General features: G+C 49.4%; 1 protein-coding gene across 1 annotated transcript in view; it reads right to left on the bottom strand.

The window, feature by feature from the left end:
- Nucleotides 1-14,344, bottom strand: part of TNR (tenascin R) — a 29,484-nt gene extending 15,140 nt beyond the window's left edge. Inside the window, exons 1-7 of the mRNA XM_058808656.1 lie at nucleotides 13,849-14,344; nucleotides 10,714-11,190; nucleotides 9,467-9,730; nucleotides 8,546-8,661; nucleotides 6,069-6,219; nucleotides 3,206-3,475; nucleotides 1,218-1,403 (exon numbers count right to left, since the gene is read on the bottom strand). Coding sequence (XP_058664639.1) covers nucleotides 1,218-1,403; nucleotides 3,206-3,475; nucleotides 6,069-6,219; nucleotides 8,546-8,661; nucleotides 9,467-9,730; nucleotides 10,714-11,190; nucleotides 13,849-14,344 — 1,960 coding nt within the window. The remainder of the gene's footprint in view (nucleotides 1-1,217; nucleotides 1,404-3,205; nucleotides 3,476-6,068; nucleotides 6,220-8,545; nucleotides 8,662-9,466; nucleotides 9,731-10,713; nucleotides 11,191-13,848) is intronic.
- Nucleotides 14,345-17,814: the final 3,470 nt, after the last annotated feature.

Below are 17,814 nucleotides of genomic sequence, written 5' to 3'. Positions count from 1 at the left end.
CCTGGCAGTGGGAGGTGGGTGGTGTTTGCAGTCCCTATGCTGACCTGAATAATGTGCCACTTGCTCAAAACCAGCATCTCTAGATTTGGGTCTGCTTTGAGCCCAATTTGGAAGAAGGCACAAAACTCAGGCACCCTGGCTCCCCATCACTGCCCATGGGGCATCATTACCCATGGCTCCTTCCAAACAAGCAAAAAAGGGAAGGGTGAAATAATATTTTCCTGTAGATCAGCCTAAACAGGCTTCTTCCCATTTCTCCCTTTGCTCCTTGCCAGCTCTATTTGCCACCTGGACAGATGACACTGTTGAGTCAGGGACAGAAAGACGACTCCAGTGTTCAGGTGGATCAGGAGGCAAAAGGGTTTAATGAAAGTAGCTGGGTCTTTTTACAATGTGACTCATTAAGGTGATACTTGATTGGTCTCCAAGTAGAAACATCTCATATTATTGGTGACTATGAATAGCACACTCTGGAGAACTGTATCTGTAACCATAAACAATGGTTACAGAAAGAGAGATAATAATTGTTTGAATTCTTTCATCTAAGTTCTCTACAGCTTTTGCACAGCTTCCCAGGATTTTCCTGGGAGAACCATGTCTCTCTCTGTTCAGAAGATATATAATTACTACAGACAGATCTTTACTGGAGGTGTGCCCAGAAAATGAGCTCCATCCCAAGGAAAACCTTCTCTCCAGTAAATAGTAAACTCCAGAACAATCTCAAACATATGCCAGCAGAAGGGCAACTGTGTCTTGGTGCTCATTTTGGATCTGCTTTGCCCTCCCTGCTTGAGAGGAGGGGGAGAAAGGGCACTGTGACCGTGTTCACAGGGGTCCGAGGAAGGGGGAAGAGACGAGGATCTGACTCCATGTGTTCAGAAGGCTTGATTTATTATTTTATGATATATATTATATTAAAACTATACTAAAAGAATAGAAGAAAGGATTTCATCAGAAGGCTTGCTAAGAATAGAAGAAGAAGGAATGAATAACAAAGGTTTGTGTCTCAGAGTCCAAGCCAGCTGGCTGTGATTGGCCATTAATTAGAAACAAGCACATGAGACCAATCACAGATGCACCTGTTGCGTTCCACAGCAGCAGATAATCAATGTTTACATTTTGTTCCTGAGGCTTCTCGGCTTCTCAGGAGGAAAACTCCTAAGGAAAAGATTTCTCGGACAATATCACGGCTCCAGGGCGCGAGGGCGCGTGCGTACCTGCGAGGGTGGCGCGGGTGGTGGGGCCGGCGTGGCGCGGCACCAGGAGCTCGTGGTAGTGCTCCCCAGCCAGGGTGCTGTACACCACCCTGTAGCTGTGTGCCTCAGCCTCGCTGTTGTCCCAGGTGAGCTCGAGGCTGGCGGGGCTCCGCGAGCCTACCCGCAGGTTCTTGGGGGCGTCGATCTCTGCGCGACACAAGGGACAGAGGCACGGTGTCACAGCAGGGAACACACCCCGCCGCCCTGCCACAGCCAGGGGGGACAGCCAGGAGATCCTCTTGCCCTGAGCATGGCCTGGCAGGAAGGGCTGGAACATTTGCTCTTACCCCCTGCTCAGCACAGGCTGGGAGATGCCACCCAGGAGGGTGATACAAATGCTGGCAGCATCCTCGGTAAGTTGGTTTGGCAGCTAGTTCTGCGTTATTTCAAAAAGAAAACCATTCTCCCTCATATTAAGGTAAAAGAAACTGAGGCACTATGAGTAAAAGGGCTCTGTAGTAGCCATGCATTGGCCTGAACTGCTCTCAGAAGAGAACCTTGAGCATCTTTACAGGCTCATTCACTCCCAGACACTGCCCAAAGGGTTTGTTTATTGGTGCTGCTCAGGCTGTGTACTGAATCTGCTCTGGTTTGCACAATAAACCCCTCTGGTGAGCAGCACTGGGGCTGGGCACCAGTGGACAGTGGGTAATGGTGATGGATCTGAGTTTGGGAGGGTGCTTTTATGTTGCCTTTTAGAAATAAAGCGAGGAAGGCCAAGGCAGCAAATCATTTGGGGTAAGCATCTCATCTGAAATATTTATCTGTAGAGATATGTACACACACAATTCACGTCCCACAGTTATTACAGTAGGAGCCTCATAGCGAGCAGTAATGTACATGACAATTTATATACCATAAACCAGCACGGAAATACACGCTCTGACTCCTCCTTTATGGCACGGTAAATTAAATCCCTTAGCTATCTGCAGGCTTAACATTAATTAAAGTTTTACTGACCAGTTAGGGTGCTCAGATAACCACGTTTCTGGATGTGCTGGTTTCAGCTGCTTGACTGCTGATTCGTTGGTCAAGGCACCTGCCTTGGCTCGTGATGCTGAGTGGGAGTGAGTGTCCCCTTGAACTCAGACCTGTGCTGAGCATTTTGGTGCTTTTGAGAATTGTGAATTGAGCTGCGGGTGCTCTTAAGGACATAAACTGCTGAGTTCTAGAGTTCTAAGCTGTGGGTCTGAACAGGCACTGGAGCTGGTGGGGATGTGTGTCTCAGGCAGCTTCAGCCTTGATGCTGCAACAAGACATGGCCGAGATGGAGTTGGTTTGGGGTTTATCATCTAAATATGGGGGTTGAATCCATCCATGCCTTGCCACTGGCATCTGGGATCACCTGGACTGCCCTGGGAACTGAATGAGGGGCACAGGGCATTCATCACAGCTCTCTCACTGACACCCATTACAGCTATGATGCAGCTCATGCCCTTCTCTTGAGCTGGCTGTCGACAGTAATTCCTCTTTGACTTTTTATGGTGGTATTTCCCAGGATTTTGGAGAGTTGGATGGGGAAAGGTGGAAGCCTTGGGGACAAGAAAGAGGACCTTTTGCACTGGAGGTTTAGTGGCTAAACAGCCACTAGGAGTGGTGGGACAGAGGGCAGTTGTAGGGTGTGTATTTTAGGGTGAGCTGAATCTTTTGCTCTGTGATGGGATGCAAGGCACCTGCATTCAGGTGTCACCACTTACACCTGTATCTTAACCACTGTGCTTCCATCCCAGTTCTTCATTCTAGCACATTAAACCCCAGCTCACTTATGCCAGCAGAAAAAAAAGCATCACTAACCCCAAGATGCAAAAAGCCCTAAGGTTTTCCTTCTTGCTGTGGGACAGCCCATCTGCAGACAGCAGCAATCCACCTACCCATGCTTGCCAAAGAGACTCAAAAATTCAGTTCACACCCAAAAATTCCATTCTCCCAGCCAGGGCAGCTCTCTGTACCTGTGGTGAACTGAGCGAAGGCGGGGCGGCTCTCGTTGGCGCCGCGCAGGGCGCTGACGGCCAGGTGGTAGCGGGCGCCGGGGCGCAGGGCCTGCAGGGAGTACTGGCTGAGGGGGGGCTGCAGGCGGAACGTGGTCCTGCCGCCCTCCCCGTCCGCCAGCCCGTACTTCAGCAGGATGGCGTCCACCTTGGCGCGAGGGGGGCTCCACTCCACGAAGGCCACCGTGTCCGAGACGTCCCGCACCAGGATCTGCGTCGGGCCGTCGATGACTGCGGGGGGGGAAACGGACACCTGTTATTGTGGGAAAGTTGGGTGGGGAAAGGGGGGAGATTTGGGGATGCCAAGGTTCAGGGATGCTTCAGGTTGTCCTTCGAAACGGCTGGAATTGGGATTTGGGCACAAGGGAGAGAGGTGGCATGGGCAAGAGGCATGACTGACCCCAAGATACTTAATGGGTTTGGTTCTCATGGTTCCCAATCCTTTGTCCCAATCTCCTGGCTCTTTGCTGAACCCTCTCCACTTTCTGCAGACACCAGAGCAGGACCCAGCAGCTCTCTCATTGACACCCATTACTATAATGCAGCTCATGCCCTTCTCTTGAGCTGGATGTTGACAATAATTCCTCTTTGGCTTTTTCAGGTGGTATTTCCCAGGATATAAAACTCCTATGTCTAACTGCAACACACGTTCTTTGCGCTAAGATAGCTGCTTGTACTTTTACATTGAAAAAAACATGCAATTTTCCTTTGTGCCCAGCTCTTCAAACTATCCAAACAACTTTTATTGATGTTCTTCTATGCAATTTACTCTTTTCTGATCCTTTCCATCATTGGCAAAATTTATCAGCAACAGTATTATGTCTTTTGAAAGGTGTTGACAATGTGTTAAATAACGTGGAGCCAAGGACAAGATCCAAGTGTTGAGAACTGAGGAATATCTCTAGAAATGTTCCTGCTTTGGTGCCAGCTCCTGGTTTGTCCTTAAACTGAGGAATCAGCTCATAAAGCTGTTGGTGTCTTGGCAGTGGGAAGAGAGGAGAAAATGCAACTGCTCTGGTGAATCTTCATAACTAGCTGGGTGTAGGGCTATGGTTGGTGTCCAGAAAAACCTTTCAGATAAATGGTTTTTAGAAAAATGAATACTGGGACTCTACTGAGGGAGATTTTTTGACATTTCTGCCTTTTTTCTTTTTTTTTTTCTTTTTTTTTTTTTTTTTCCCCACAGAGATTTGAGCCCTTCTTTCTTCCACACCCCCCAACACTCAACCTTTGGATATCATGGGCTCAAGCCTGGCTGATGGATGCTTGGAGTCCAGCAGGACTGGATGGATGGATGGATGGATGGATGGATGGATGGATGGATGGATGGATGGATGGATGGATGGATGGATGGAGCCAAGTCTTGCCATTGCTCCTGTGCCATGGCAGTGCTCATACATGAAGCCTGCTGGGCAGCCTGTGTTATCACAGATGGTCACATAGGTGGTCACAAGGTGGGTGAAAAAGCCCACTTTGGTTCTGTAATTCAGACTATACCTAATATAATGACAGTATACAATAAGGGTCTGCTGAATGCTGCACCTGAAGTTCTGGGGGACAAGCATGTGGGCAGGGGTGGGGAGGATCGGGGGGTTAGAAAAGGACATGGAGGAATTTGAAGTAGTGAGGTGAGGTCTGTGGGCAAAACAGCAGAGGAGGGAGCCCAGCTGGGAGTCCCAGTGTTCAGGTAGGAGCTGTCTGTCCAGCTTGGCCAGGACCAGGTCATGCATACCCTCAATCTCCAACTGCTTCATGCTGTCCAGCCACCCAGGTGATCCATATCTATTTGGCTGTGTGGCATAAAAACATGGCTTTGCTGCCTGATCCTGGCACAAGATATTGAGGAAGAGCCAGGGTGGTGGGGATGAAGCTCTGGGGGGTGTTGCAGAGGAAGGCAGACACCAGCACGGGGATGCCTCCATGGAGCACAGATCCCGGAGCACTCTGCTCCACCTGCACTCCCTGCAAAGGCCAGCCCTTGAGTTTGAAGTACCAGCTTCTATTTTCGCTGACTTCCCAGGGAAAAGAAGTTTCGGCTTTGACCAGGAGATGTCTCTATTAAGCCACATCGAGCTGAACACAGAGGCAAAGCAGGAGGGGAGGACTGTGCTGGGGAAGATCAGCCCTGCAACAACCTGCTGCGGTGGAGGGACCCTCCCTCCACTCTCTCCGCTACCTCAATTAGCAGCACCTCATTACAGCCCTCCGGCAGCTATTTAAGTGCTGTTTCCTCTCGGAACAGCTCAGGTGGAGCTTGTAGACGTCTGCCTGGCTTTCAAGGCAGACTGCACCAAATCTGGTGTGAAGAGCCTCCTCTCCCCCGTGAGCTCTGCCCATCGCTGCCTCTCCTTCAGCAAGAAGGCCCAGTTGAATTTCCTCTGGTCTGCAGGAAGGGTCAGTGAGTGGACAAACAAATTGGTTAGGAAGGGACATGCTGTTGCTCCTGGCTCCCTGCCCTGCTGCCTGATTTGCCTGAATAGGTGGGAGTTGAGGGCATTTATTGGCTCAAAAGCGGGTGGGAGTTTTAATCTGTTATGTATGAGTAAGTAATACATTTGTAAATATATTTCTTGCGGGCATCCAGCCTCCAAAATGTGAGATTAGCAGAGAAGAATAATTTATCCAGCTATACAATAAAAGCAGAACTGAGTTTTCACTCCCAATCCCATTAACCAGTTTCTACACTTGTGATAATTTAGGAGCGAGAGGGACAAAACACTGCACGAGGAAGCTGTGGCTGCAATGTTTGCTGCAAGTTTCATCCCTGCCCATGGGACTTTATTTTTGGGACCTGCTGTGCTGCCCCCGGGTGGGGCTCACTCACGGGTTGAGACGCTGTCAGAGGTGGGAGGGCTTCTGGCTTGTTCCTTCAGGGCCACCACGGTGACAGTGTACTCCTCCCCCGGCTTCAGCCCCGTCTGGTTGAAGGTGGTGACGGTGCTGGGGAGCTGGGCAATCACACCACCCTCGTTATTCTGTCAGGGAATGAAACAAGCATTAACCCTCCCTCACCCGCTGGTGTTTCTGGGGGGACTGATTCACAAAGAGGAGGTGCCCCCCCCATGTTGCATCCTTCCACAGCCCACCCTGCATCCCCAAATCACATGGTCACCTTGGCACACCGCAGCATGGAGGGAGAAAGCTGGGATGAGGTCACCTACCAAGCGTGGAGTGCTTGTGTTGTTGGGCTGCAAAATCCTCCCCATCCCTCCTCCCTCCCCAGCTTCTGTGTATTTGTGCCGGTGCTGCTCAGAAAGAGGAAAGATGATTAAACCAAAGCCTTAGCTAGGCTTGTTTTCCCTGCTCTTCAGGTGCCAGGAGCCTTTTGTTGTTGATGTATAGGTATGAAGCTGTGAGGTCTTTATTTTGCTGTCACCTGCTTTTTAGCCATCTTTAGTACACTCATTTATGCCTTGTGGTTTTGCCCTGAAAAACTGTGAGGCTTTAAACAACTGCACATGTCACCTTTCCTGCCAGTGCTTGGACAAAGGATCTTTTCTTGCTGCTGTCTTCACTAATAACATGCTAAACAAATCTTTGCACATAACTCTCAATTCATATTCATCCCTTTTCTCATTAAACAGGAAACCTTCCATTTTAGCCATCAGTTAGCATTTTACCTTTCCTAATTTTCTTTGCTAAATCCATCTTCTCTTTGTCTTTTCCAGCAGATGGGCAATCCTGCCTGACCCAGCTTTTGTGGGGGTGAGAGCATCACAGAGACCATGGAAGGAGAGTGGAAAGAGCTCTGCAGGAAGCTGCAAGCATCCTCGTTGGGCTGCTGAGGACAAAATTAGCATTTCCTCACCCAGTTTTTGGGAAGACAGGTCAGTTTTTCTCACAGAGGTTGTGATGCTTCAGTTATAACTCTTGTTTTTAGCCCTTGGGAATGGGTTTTGGGTTTGTTTGAGGTGTGGAAATATTTCAGCACGTACCCAAGCTTGCAGGGCAGTAAAGGACACAGCACCCTCTGCCTAATTTTAGGGGAAAAGGCAATGATAATGATCGAGACTCCAGAAAGGCCAGTTTTAGCAGCTGATGGGCAGGAACATGACTGTGACTTTATGTCTTAACTCATGGATTTGAGAACTTTAAATCCCAGTGAACTACATTCCTTCCCAACCCAAGACCCTGCATCCAGGAACAGTCCTCCTTTTGCATCTTATCTGCCTTTAAATCCAAAACTGTTTCCATGTATTCTTAAGTTTAAGGTTGAAAAAAGAAACAATGGTTTGCATTTATTTGCTTCAGAGGGATGATGTTCAACTTAATTCCTGAGTAATAGTAAAATGTTTAAAAGAGCTATTTTTTCCTACCAAAAGCTTTTCTCTGATATTTTTCAGCTTTAATCCTGATGGTGACTTCAAATTATCCCAGGGTCTATACCTGCATTACATGAGCTTCAACTTCTCACACAATTTGCATGTGGATGTAGCCAACATCACATCAATAATCTCCCAGCAACTCTTTGGAAATAAAAGGATTGAGTTATTTAAGGCAATTGGGCCCTTGCTTTGTGCTGTGCAATAATACTTCACAGTTAAGAGTATTTAAAACTTTGGGGCCAAATTCTGCAGTTCTCCACTGCCCAGAGCTGCCTTTGATTCCAGTGCAGGTTTTTGTACAAGTGAAAACATCATAATTGAGCTCTTAATCAGCATTTCTTCTACTGCTGGGGCTCGAATGCTCTTATAAAGAGGCTCCATGTACAATTGAAGCTGTACTTATAGCTAAATGGTGTAGAAATTATGAATATAGACTAAATACTCGATGTACAATTTTTGTTGCTGTGCACAGAAAATATGGGGTATTTAGGGAACATTTTTATCCTTTCATCTTTTCTGGCAGGGTTTCTACCTTCTCGTCACTGCGATTAAAATTAAAATTCCATGGCAGGAATTAAGTGTGCATGTGACTCGGGAGGGGGCTGAAGGTTCTTGTCTGAGAGCCAGCAGCTGCTCACTCTGATCCAGGCTGCTTTGGGGAGCTTTGTGTAGAGAGCAGGGTGAGGAGGAAGAGGAGGAAGAGTCATTGGAAAGGAAAAAGAGGGTGCGACAACAAGAGTGAGGCTGGAAGGTTTTTTCCCCCATCACTGGATTTGTTTTGGGGGACATTTCTTTGAGGACCTGCATTGACACAAAAACTAATGGGGAAACGCAGGCTGGCAGTCTGGGGAATCTGATGTGCAGCACAGAAATGGCAAACACAGGCTGGGTGTTTTGGGGAAGGGGGTAATTGGAAGCTGATTGAGGATGCTCTCCCTGGATGCACCCTGCAGTGCCATGGGTGTAGCAGCAGTACCTTGGGGATGAAGCTGATCTCCCAGCCGTCCAAGGGGAAGGAGAAGGGCTCCCACTGCACCTCTGCTGTTGTCTCTGTGATGGTCTTGAACTTCAGCCCCTGTGGTGTAGCGAGGTCTGCAAGGGAGCAGGGGTGGTGAGCAGAGAGGGGTGGGTGTGCACATGCTGTACCCACCCTGCTCCCCGTGGGTATTTTGTATCTGGGCAATAAAAACAAGGAAACTTTTGGTGTCTGTTAGCAAAATTCTTTTTCCCCTGCTCCACATGGGTGGGAAGGAAAACAGGGAAATGCCTGGACCTATGGACACTGAGGCATCATCCCACTGCATTATCATGTGAACAGAGTGAATGCTGGGGCTGCAAAGGGGGGTGTGGATAGTTTCTGTTTTTCCCATGCCCTCTGTATCCTTAGTCTCCAAGAAACCCCTCTGGAGGCTGGCATTACAGCTTGATACTCCTGTTTTCCTCTGTGCATCACAGTCCTGGTCAGGACTGTGTTTCTCCTGATGCACAGCAGCATCCCCTCTTGCTGCACCATCACCCACATCATCATGGGGAGTCATCACAGGGAATCATCTGTTCAGGAGGGGGAGGAGAACCTGAGATTTACATGTTATATTGTAGTATTTTCTCTGAGGAGAAGCATGTAATGTTTTGGGCCACATTCTGGGGGCTTCAATCAAACTCTGGAAGTTTTTTCTTTTTTTTAGACATCCAGTTTTTCATCCAAACTGAGTTTTTCTGAAGAGGGTGGACACATTTCCTCCTTTCCTATATCCCTATACTGATACAATTCTTTTTCCCCTTCTTTTTGAAGGCTCAAGTTTCTGCTGCTAGAAGGTTTTTATGTAAAAAGTGAGCCAGCTTGAGCATCCCCTCAGGACACATGGGCAGCAAGCAACAAGTGCAGTAGGATACTTACTGGTCATCACCCTGGAGGTAACGGGGCTGCTGAAGACGTCACTGATGACTGCATAGATGCTGACATTGTAGGCAACACCTGGCTCCAGATCTGTGATGGTGATGCTGCTCCAGTCCCCAGGCACCCTCTGCTGGAGCTGGGTGCCCCCTGGCACGGCAGACTGGTAGGACACCACATACTCAGTGGCTGCCCCAGCGCTGTCCCAGGCCAGCTCGATGGAGCTGTCGCTGATCCCCGTCACCCGCAGGTTCTCAGGGGGAGACACTGGGGAGGACAGAGGTATGGAGAGTGTCAGGGTGTGCCTGGCTTCTTCCACTCCTGTGGGAGGCTGTGTAGGTCTGCTGGTGGGCACAGGCTGGGTGTTATATGGTACCTGTGGCTGTCTGAACAGCTATAACAAGGTAAAGGCTCAAGAGAACCTGTTGCACTGTTTAGCCCCCATGCTGGGATGTGTGGGAATTTTTAAAATTAGAGGGTTTCGGGGAAATTGTAAAAGATAGGTTTTACAGACAGTAGAATTGTGATTAGAGCTAAGTAGTAGCTATAAAATTGGTTGGTAGAAAAATTAGGTAAGAAGTAGAAAAGTAAGGATAAATAGAACAATGGTTTGTGTGTTGATGTTTGTTTAGAATAACTTTTTAAGTTGTAGAAAAGTATGTTTAGCAAGATACTAGGAAGTTTTAAGCTTAATAATGGAGTTTTGTGCATTGTGTTTTAAGGCTTACAAGTAGGTATTATATTTTAAATAACCAAGCACTGTTTTAACCAAAGGTACGTGTGCTTATAGTGGTTGGATGGAAGTACTGTCATTGAGCTTTTGCTTTGTGTGGTTGGTCAAAAAACTTTTAAAGTAAGTTGAGCATTAAGTTCTTGGTCTGCTGCCTGGGATGTGAACTGATGGCATCTTCTCGTTGTCATAACCATGTAATGAGGCTGATGCTGGAAAACAAACAGCTCAAGGCACATTCCTAGCAGTCTCATCCCGTTTGTGATTTTTACATAGCCCCCAGCCGGCAATAGGATGAACCTCACCAGCTTTTTGCTCATCTCCCAGACTTTTGTCCATATCCCTGGGGGACAGGGATAACGGGAAGGCGGGGGGGGGGCTCAATGTGTCCTAAGCGATGCTCTCCGCCCGGTAAGGATTTCTCCCAGATTCACGGCGCTCCTATGGGACTCTGGGCACCTCGAAACCCTTGCTTATGCACCACTTAGGCCTGACTCAAGCCCCACACCCCCTGCTGTACCTTCGGAGCAGTCGTGGCCGCCGTAGCCCGTCTCGCAGACGCAGAGCCCGTCGCGGCAGAGCCCGCGGCCGCCGCAGCCGGCGGGGCAGCGCTGCCGGCCGCAGTCGTGCCCGGCGAAGCCCTCGTGGCACTCGCAGGTGCCGTTCACGCAGCGGCCCCGGCCCGAGCAGTCGCGGGGGCAGCGCAGCTCCGAGCAGTCGTCCCCGGTGAATCCCTCCTCGCACACGCACTCGCCGTCCACGCAGAGCCCGCGGGAGCCGCAGCCGGCGGGGCAGCGCGGCTGGGAGCAGTCCTCGCCGCCGTAGTCGCTGTCGCAGATGCACTGTCCCTCCAGGCACACGCCGCGGCTGGAGCAGCCCCCCGGGCACAGCGGCTCCGAGCAGTTGCTGCCCGCCCAGCCCTCCATGCACACGCAGCTGCACGACTCCAGGCTGAAATTCCCGTGGCCGCTGCACTGCGGGATGTAATCCAGCTGCCCTGCAAGGATGCGGGAGCGAGGGTCAGAACGCGGCGGGTGGGAGGTGGGAAAGGTCGGGGTTGGTCTCAGGTCAGCCCTCTGAAGGGCTGGAGAAGGTGTGGGGCAAGGTGGGGATAGTTCTCTCTCTGGCAAACTGGCGGCTTTAGGGCTAAAAGGGGAAGAATTGGTGGCGTTTGGGTGGATCTTTCCTTAGGGAGCGGTGCCCCCCATAACCGTGGGTGCCACCAACCTTGTGGTGGTGCAGGGGCTCCCTTTGGTTTCTCTCCAGCTTAGCACTCAACAGGAACTTCCTTAGACCTCTTACTAAAAAAAAACCTTCCCTAGAGAAAGCCTCAGCACCAGCCATGACTCCTCTGGTCTCACATCTACACACTTCTCCTTTTTATAGCTGAGAGATCCCCGGCTACTTTCTCTCTCTCCTCTACGAAGTAGGTATGTACCCAAAGGCATCGTCCTCATCCCTATCCTGGAGAACCTGATTGGGACAGGACTGCTGGCTTTGGGCACACTGAGGTTGTGGAAAAGCAGGGACAGCACCAGGGCTCTGTGGCCAGCACCTCTAATGCCCCCTCTTTACCTGGCAGCCTTGCACAGGATGCTCTGGGGTGAGGAGGGATGATGGGGATGAAGGCACCAGTCACTGACACTGCTAATGCTCCCCTGTTTTGCCCTGAAACAGAGCCATTGCTCCAGCCAAAGGTTTATCCCAGGCAGGCTAACTTTTCCTTGCTGATTTGTACTGCTTTTCCTCATGTGAACCAAGGAAGGACAGAAACCCTTTCTGTAATTCTTCCAGACTTTTCCACCCCAAAGATCCCCCAGCCCCAGGACTCTGTCCCCAGCTAAATTTTCCATCCTAGCTGACCTTTCTGAGCAGCTCTTCCAGTGGGGGATGTAGCAGATGCACATATAAAAGCAGCTCAGTTACATGCTGTGCCAGACAGACACATTTGGGTTACTTTGCAGGACAATTCCCATGCAAACTGCAAATGCTGGGAATGCCAGGCAGGATCTCTTCAGATCTCAGCCTCTAGCTGTGTTATCAAAAGATAAGAGAGGATGCTTCTAAGTGTGCTGGAGAAAAGAGGCTTTCCTCAGGGAAATTGCCTTGGGTGGTGGGATAGGGATCCTGATTCCTTTCCAGTGCAGTGAATTGAAAGCAACTCTGGTAAAAATAAATGAAATTATTCCAGTTTTAGCTCGGCACATCTGTGATGGGAGTGGGGACTCCACCAAGCAATGAATATTTAATGGGACTGTCTATGCATGTTGCAAGTAACCCAAATAGGCCCATCAGAGTTTCAAATTAATTCCTTTAAAACAGGTTTTCCCCATAGCATTTCCTGTGTGATTTTAACCCTCACTTTGCACAGACTGTTTTTCCTGTTTTGTCTTAGTTATTAATGCAGCTGATGGATGTGGGCTGAAGCCATGGCTGGGAACACATTGACTTCCACTGGCCAATGATAGATGCTAGCCCAAGCCACCCTGCTGTGTGTCCATCCTTGTTTCTCCCTCCCTGACCGGCACACCTTTGGTGGAACTCTTGACCTGAGGATTGATTGCACCCATTTTATTTTAATGTGTCCTGCACACAGAAAAATGTGTCCTTCCACTGGAAAAATCACACTAATAGCTGCAAAACTTAAAAATAAAAAAATGCAGTGAGTACCTTGGGGGTAAAAGGGTTGGTTTTAATTTCTCTTCCTTTCTGTTGCTGTTCTTGGTGTGAAAAGCATTTTTCCCCTGGAAAGATGCCCTGTGTGGATCTCCTTGCTTAGTGTTTTCTTCCCTGCAAGGAGCCCTGGTGTGCTGCAGCCACGAGCAGGGCTGGGCTGCATTTGGGATGGATGGCCTTTGGGACAGCCCCTCTTCCTCCAGACAAGGAGAACTATCAGTATGCTGGCTCCTGGACCATGGAAATGCAGCTGCCAGCCCAAACCGTCCTGACCCATCTCATTTCAGCTGAGTGCTGCTTTCCTGACCCTGGGGCACAGCTGAGGTGGAACGAGGGGCTGCCTTCAATGGAGTAACCCTAGTGGGACCTCTTGGAGGTCTCCACAAAAGCACATCTTTTTATTCAAATGGAGTATCATGCTGATGGTTTTGTGCCTTTTTTTAAGGGTTTTGTTAGCTTATTTCATTTTTTAAAATATATTTTAATACTTTTTTTTTAACTCAGCTTTTCAGACGTGTTCACTCCCCCTGCAGAGAAGATGAAGGGGCACATTGCCAGCTCCCATGGGGCTGCCTTCAGCCCAGGGACAGCTCAGGAGAGCAGCAGCCACATCTCTGCCCCCTGTCCCACAAGCAGTGGCAGATGTCTAAGAGTGCTGGGAGGAGTGCAGAGCTGGGAGATCCCCCTGCTCACCCCTTACGAGCTGTAATTTCATCCCCAAAGGGGTTCAGCTCTCTCTCCTTTATGGAATTTTCACAGAGTGTGGACAGGCACTCAAGTGACCAAAGCCCTCCCAGGGCTTTTCCTGCCTTAGAGGACTTTAGCTAAGTTTTTTCACTAAATCCACAGCCCCATAATGGGTAAACACTGGTTTTCCTCTGCCACACTCTGAGTAGCACCATCAGGTTTTGCATTATTCCTCCTGCCTCTCTCTCAAGCCCTCAGCCCCCAGCAAGAGCTAACAGGATGGCGTTACTACCTGTGGCTGCATTTTCTTGGCAGCAATTGGAGGTGCATTGGTCCCGGAGGATGGAGACCTCCCTCTCCAGCATCTCAATCCTGCTCAGCAGCTCCTGCAGGGATGGGAGGGAGGTGGAGCACTTGCAGGCCTGCTTGGGCATGTTTATCCTGTGGGTGAAGGTGACCTGGCTCTCGCTGTCGGAGGTCTGCTCCGTGTACTCTGCCAGCCGGTCGTCTTCTGAACTCACCTCCTCGCCCGAAGACTTGAACATGGAGGAGCAGCAGCTGTCCAGGGGGATGTTGATGTTGTAGATGTGGTGGAAGACCATGGGCTGCTCTTTGGTGGGTGGACTGCAGTTGGTGAGGCCAGCTGCCTCATCCACCACTGTCCTCTGGGCCGGCTCTGTCGTCACCTCCAGGCGGCACTCAAACGGCTTGAGGACAGCGCCCAGCAGGAGCAAGTTGAAGCTGATGACCACACTCCTCAGGATCGGATTTTCACCATCGGTCCCCATTTTCCTGGGAGAGGGAAGAGCCTTCCAAGCTAGTCTTGGTCAGCCAAGAGTGGGGAGGGCCTGGGAACACAGAAGCAAAAGAGCATGGTTGGTGTTAGCCTCGAAACTTCGGCACAGAGAGGAAAATCCTTCTTGTTATCTAGACACATGTGGGGCCAACTTCACCCACATGCAGTCCTGCTGGCTTTGGTGTGTAGGGACACAGTTTGTGGTAATTGGGAGTGGGTTGCAGCTGTGAGCAGCAGGTGAGCAGCACTGACAGCAATGAGCCATGGAGTGCCCAGGGGCACTGAGCAACCACCAAAGGGAGCAGAGGGCACTCAGGTGCAGTGCATCAACAGGAGGGGATAAAAGGTTGGGCTAAAGAACCAGAAGGGCAGATGCTTGCAGCCTTCTGGGTTGAAGCTTTCTGAAATGGTATCATGTTACTCTGTGTATTGTGGCTATCCCAACTGTGACATTGGTGGAGCCTGAATTAACCTTGAATGGAACCCATGGCTAATGGGAACACCTTGTCATGGCCCTTGAGCAGTGACAAAGACACATTCTTCTTGTTGTTGTAGTTTTTATTTAGGAAACAATTAATCTGGTGCTATCAAAGCACCAAATACTCATCTCTGGGCCACTTAGCACATCTTACTTTGCCACCCTCTGCCAATGCCATAACCTCAAGCAATTGCTACCTCTTGCTTCTAATGCTGCTCTGGAGCTCCTCTCCAGCTCCCTGGGGAGTATCCCTGCTTCCCCCATTACCCTGAATGAATGAAAATATGTTTGCTGGTTTCTCTCCAACAACACCTGGAACTCCTTTGGTAAGCTCTCTTTTTTTTTCCTTGTTTTAGGAAAAGCAAGAAAAATGGAAGTAACTCTGCAATGGGATGGTGCTGACTGTGCTCACAGGCTCTGTAAGTTGCAATTTGGGGCTGCATTCTCAGACCCTGACTCCCTCGAGTCCTCCTCTGCCTTCTGGGCTCCTGGGTGGCCTTGGCTGACCCACAGGGAGATTCCTTGTCTCTGCACAATGGCAGGGACAGGGACTAATGAACACTGACTGCCTCTGATTGACTCATTGGTGCTCAAATCTCAGCACCCCCTCCTTGGCCTCTCCCCTGGTTTTTTTGTGTGTGCTCAGAGTGGAAGTAATTGTGGCCATGGGCCAGCTGCTCCGAGCCAGGCCTGTGCTGCGAAGGAAAACTCCTTGCAGGATTACAGGAGCAGCTTAGGCACAGGGAAATGAAATGCTTCCTCTCCCCCTCTGTGCATCCAGCTTGCCTCAAGAGAGACATCAGAACCTGTTTGTGAGCACAGCTGGATGGGGGAGAGGGGCTCTGTGTGGGTGCAGGAGTGAGGGAGTGGAGATGGATGGTGGATAAAGGAGGGTGAGCAGACACACACAGCACTAATCACAGTGAGCAGGGTGGTTGGGCAGTTAACAACTCCATAACCCACATACTGAACCCATTTATCTGCTGCTAGGAACTGCCAGCCTTATTGATCTGAATCTCTTTATCAGTACATTCATTACAGCTGCCCAGCTCTCCTTCTGAGTGGCAAGTCATGGCCTCATTCCCTCCTGCCCCTTGGGCAGGGCATGATGCTGTGGCGAGGTTGGCATCCCTAGGGAATGATGCCAGGGAGATTTCTTGTAATATCACCGGCTGGGCTCTTAGTTGTGAAGTGGTGAAAAGTCACCATGGTTCAGGCTCAAACCAAGGTGAATCCACAGGACAGGTGGATGCTCCTTGGTGTCCTCCAACCCACAGCAGGCCAGACATCCCTGTTAATCCTCAACTTCTTCACAGAGGTATTACAGCGACCTGAGGAGGTCTTCATGGTGAGAGAGATGGACGAGAATCTTGTTTGATGATCAGAAGGCTGGATTTATTGATATATAATATATAATACATTATAACTATACTAAAAAGAATAAGAAGAGAAGTTGCAGAGCTGCTAAGCTAAGAATAGAATAGAATGGAATCTAAAAACAAGAGAGTTCTCTGTCCCTGTGTTCCAGAGAGCTTGCCCTGTGATTGGCCCTTAATTGTACACATGGAACATGAACCAATCACAGGTGCATCCTATTGCATTCCACAGCAGCTGATAATCATGGTTTATCTTCTCTTTCTGGGGCCTCTGCTTCCCAGAAGATGCACAAATCCCAAAGAAAGGATTTCTATGAAAAAATGTCTGTGACACAGAGGCTTGGGCTGGCAGCTCTGAAGCCCTGCCAAGTTTGTGGATGCATTCCTGAGCTCTGTCATTGCCATCCCCTCTCTGGTCCCGCTCTGTCTCCTGTTCCTGGTTTCACCAGTTTTTGCTTTTCCCTAAAGGAGCCATCACAGTGAGCTCAGCCAGGGTGGGCTGGGAGGACTCTGGGGCTGCAGGAGCAGTCTGGAAGCTTGACTCATGTCTGCCTGGGGAGAGAAATATTCAACATTCTCCTCTGGGTTCCTCATTTTCCTGTGCTCCTGATGCTTCCCAGTCCAGCTCACACTGCACTGGCAGAACCATTAAAAACCATTGGTGGGGGGAACAGAGCCAGGACTGGATGTTTTTCATCTCTCCTTCACAAGGAAAATAAACCAATTTCTGTGTCATTTAATGTGGAAAATTTGCATTAGACCAAATTCACCTAGGTTGCTTTTAGTCTTTTTTTTTAAATGATGGATTTGTTGTCCCTAAGCTCAGACAAAACTCCCAGCTGGTGGCTTTCTGGATGGCTGTGATCCTTTCATCCCTAGAGGTGGCCATGGAAAAGCTCCCATGCAGGGCAGTGAAGGCAGCTTTGGGCCTGTCCCTTTGCTGGTGTCTGCTGTCAATGTCCTTCTCCTTCACTTTCTGCTGGACTGGCACAATGCCTCTCCATCCCAGAGCGGCCTCTGTGTGACCAGGATAGGAAAGCACAACCCTTTGGGGCTGCTTCTATATTTTACCAGAACTGGTTACCTTTAGTTTGTTTTGCCTTTTTTTTCCCCCTAAAATCCCCCTGAAACATGAGTGTTTGAATTAAAGTTCAAATTAAAGAGTTATTACAGTTAATTATGAAGTTTGGCAGGCATTGAGATTTTGGCTCCAAAGCATTTCAACTTTGGGGAGCTGTGAAAGGATCAATCTGCTGCAATTTCTCTGTGGTGCTCAATAAAAAATACAGGCAATAGAAAACTGAGAAAAATATTTGAGGGTTTTGCCAAACATGAACCACAGCAAAGCTCTCTCTTTCCCTCCCCATCAGCCTCTCTCCATCCAGGATTTGTGCCTTATGGGCCAGCAAAGGAAGAAACATAAAAACCCTATTAAATCCACAGCACATCCACCCTAATTATATCTTTTCAGTTATTTTTACATTTTGCTGATGGGCTGTATCTGTGTGAGCAGCTTTATGAGGATGAATGCAGAAGGAAACCTGTGTGGGGGGATGCTTGGAGCAGCTGTGCTGAGAAAGTCATTAATGGTGGGGAAAGTCATTGGAG

The sequence above is a fragment of the Ammospiza caudacuta genome, chromosome 7 (assembly GCF_027887145.1).
Source record: "Ammospiza caudacuta isolate bAmmCau1 chromosome 7, bAmmCau1.pri, whole genome shotgun sequence".
Taxonomy (NCBI): Eukaryota; Metazoa; Chordata; class Aves; order Passeriformes; family Passerellidae; genus Ammospiza; species Ammospiza caudacuta.
This window is presented reverse-complemented; position numbering and strand designations above follow the sequence as displayed.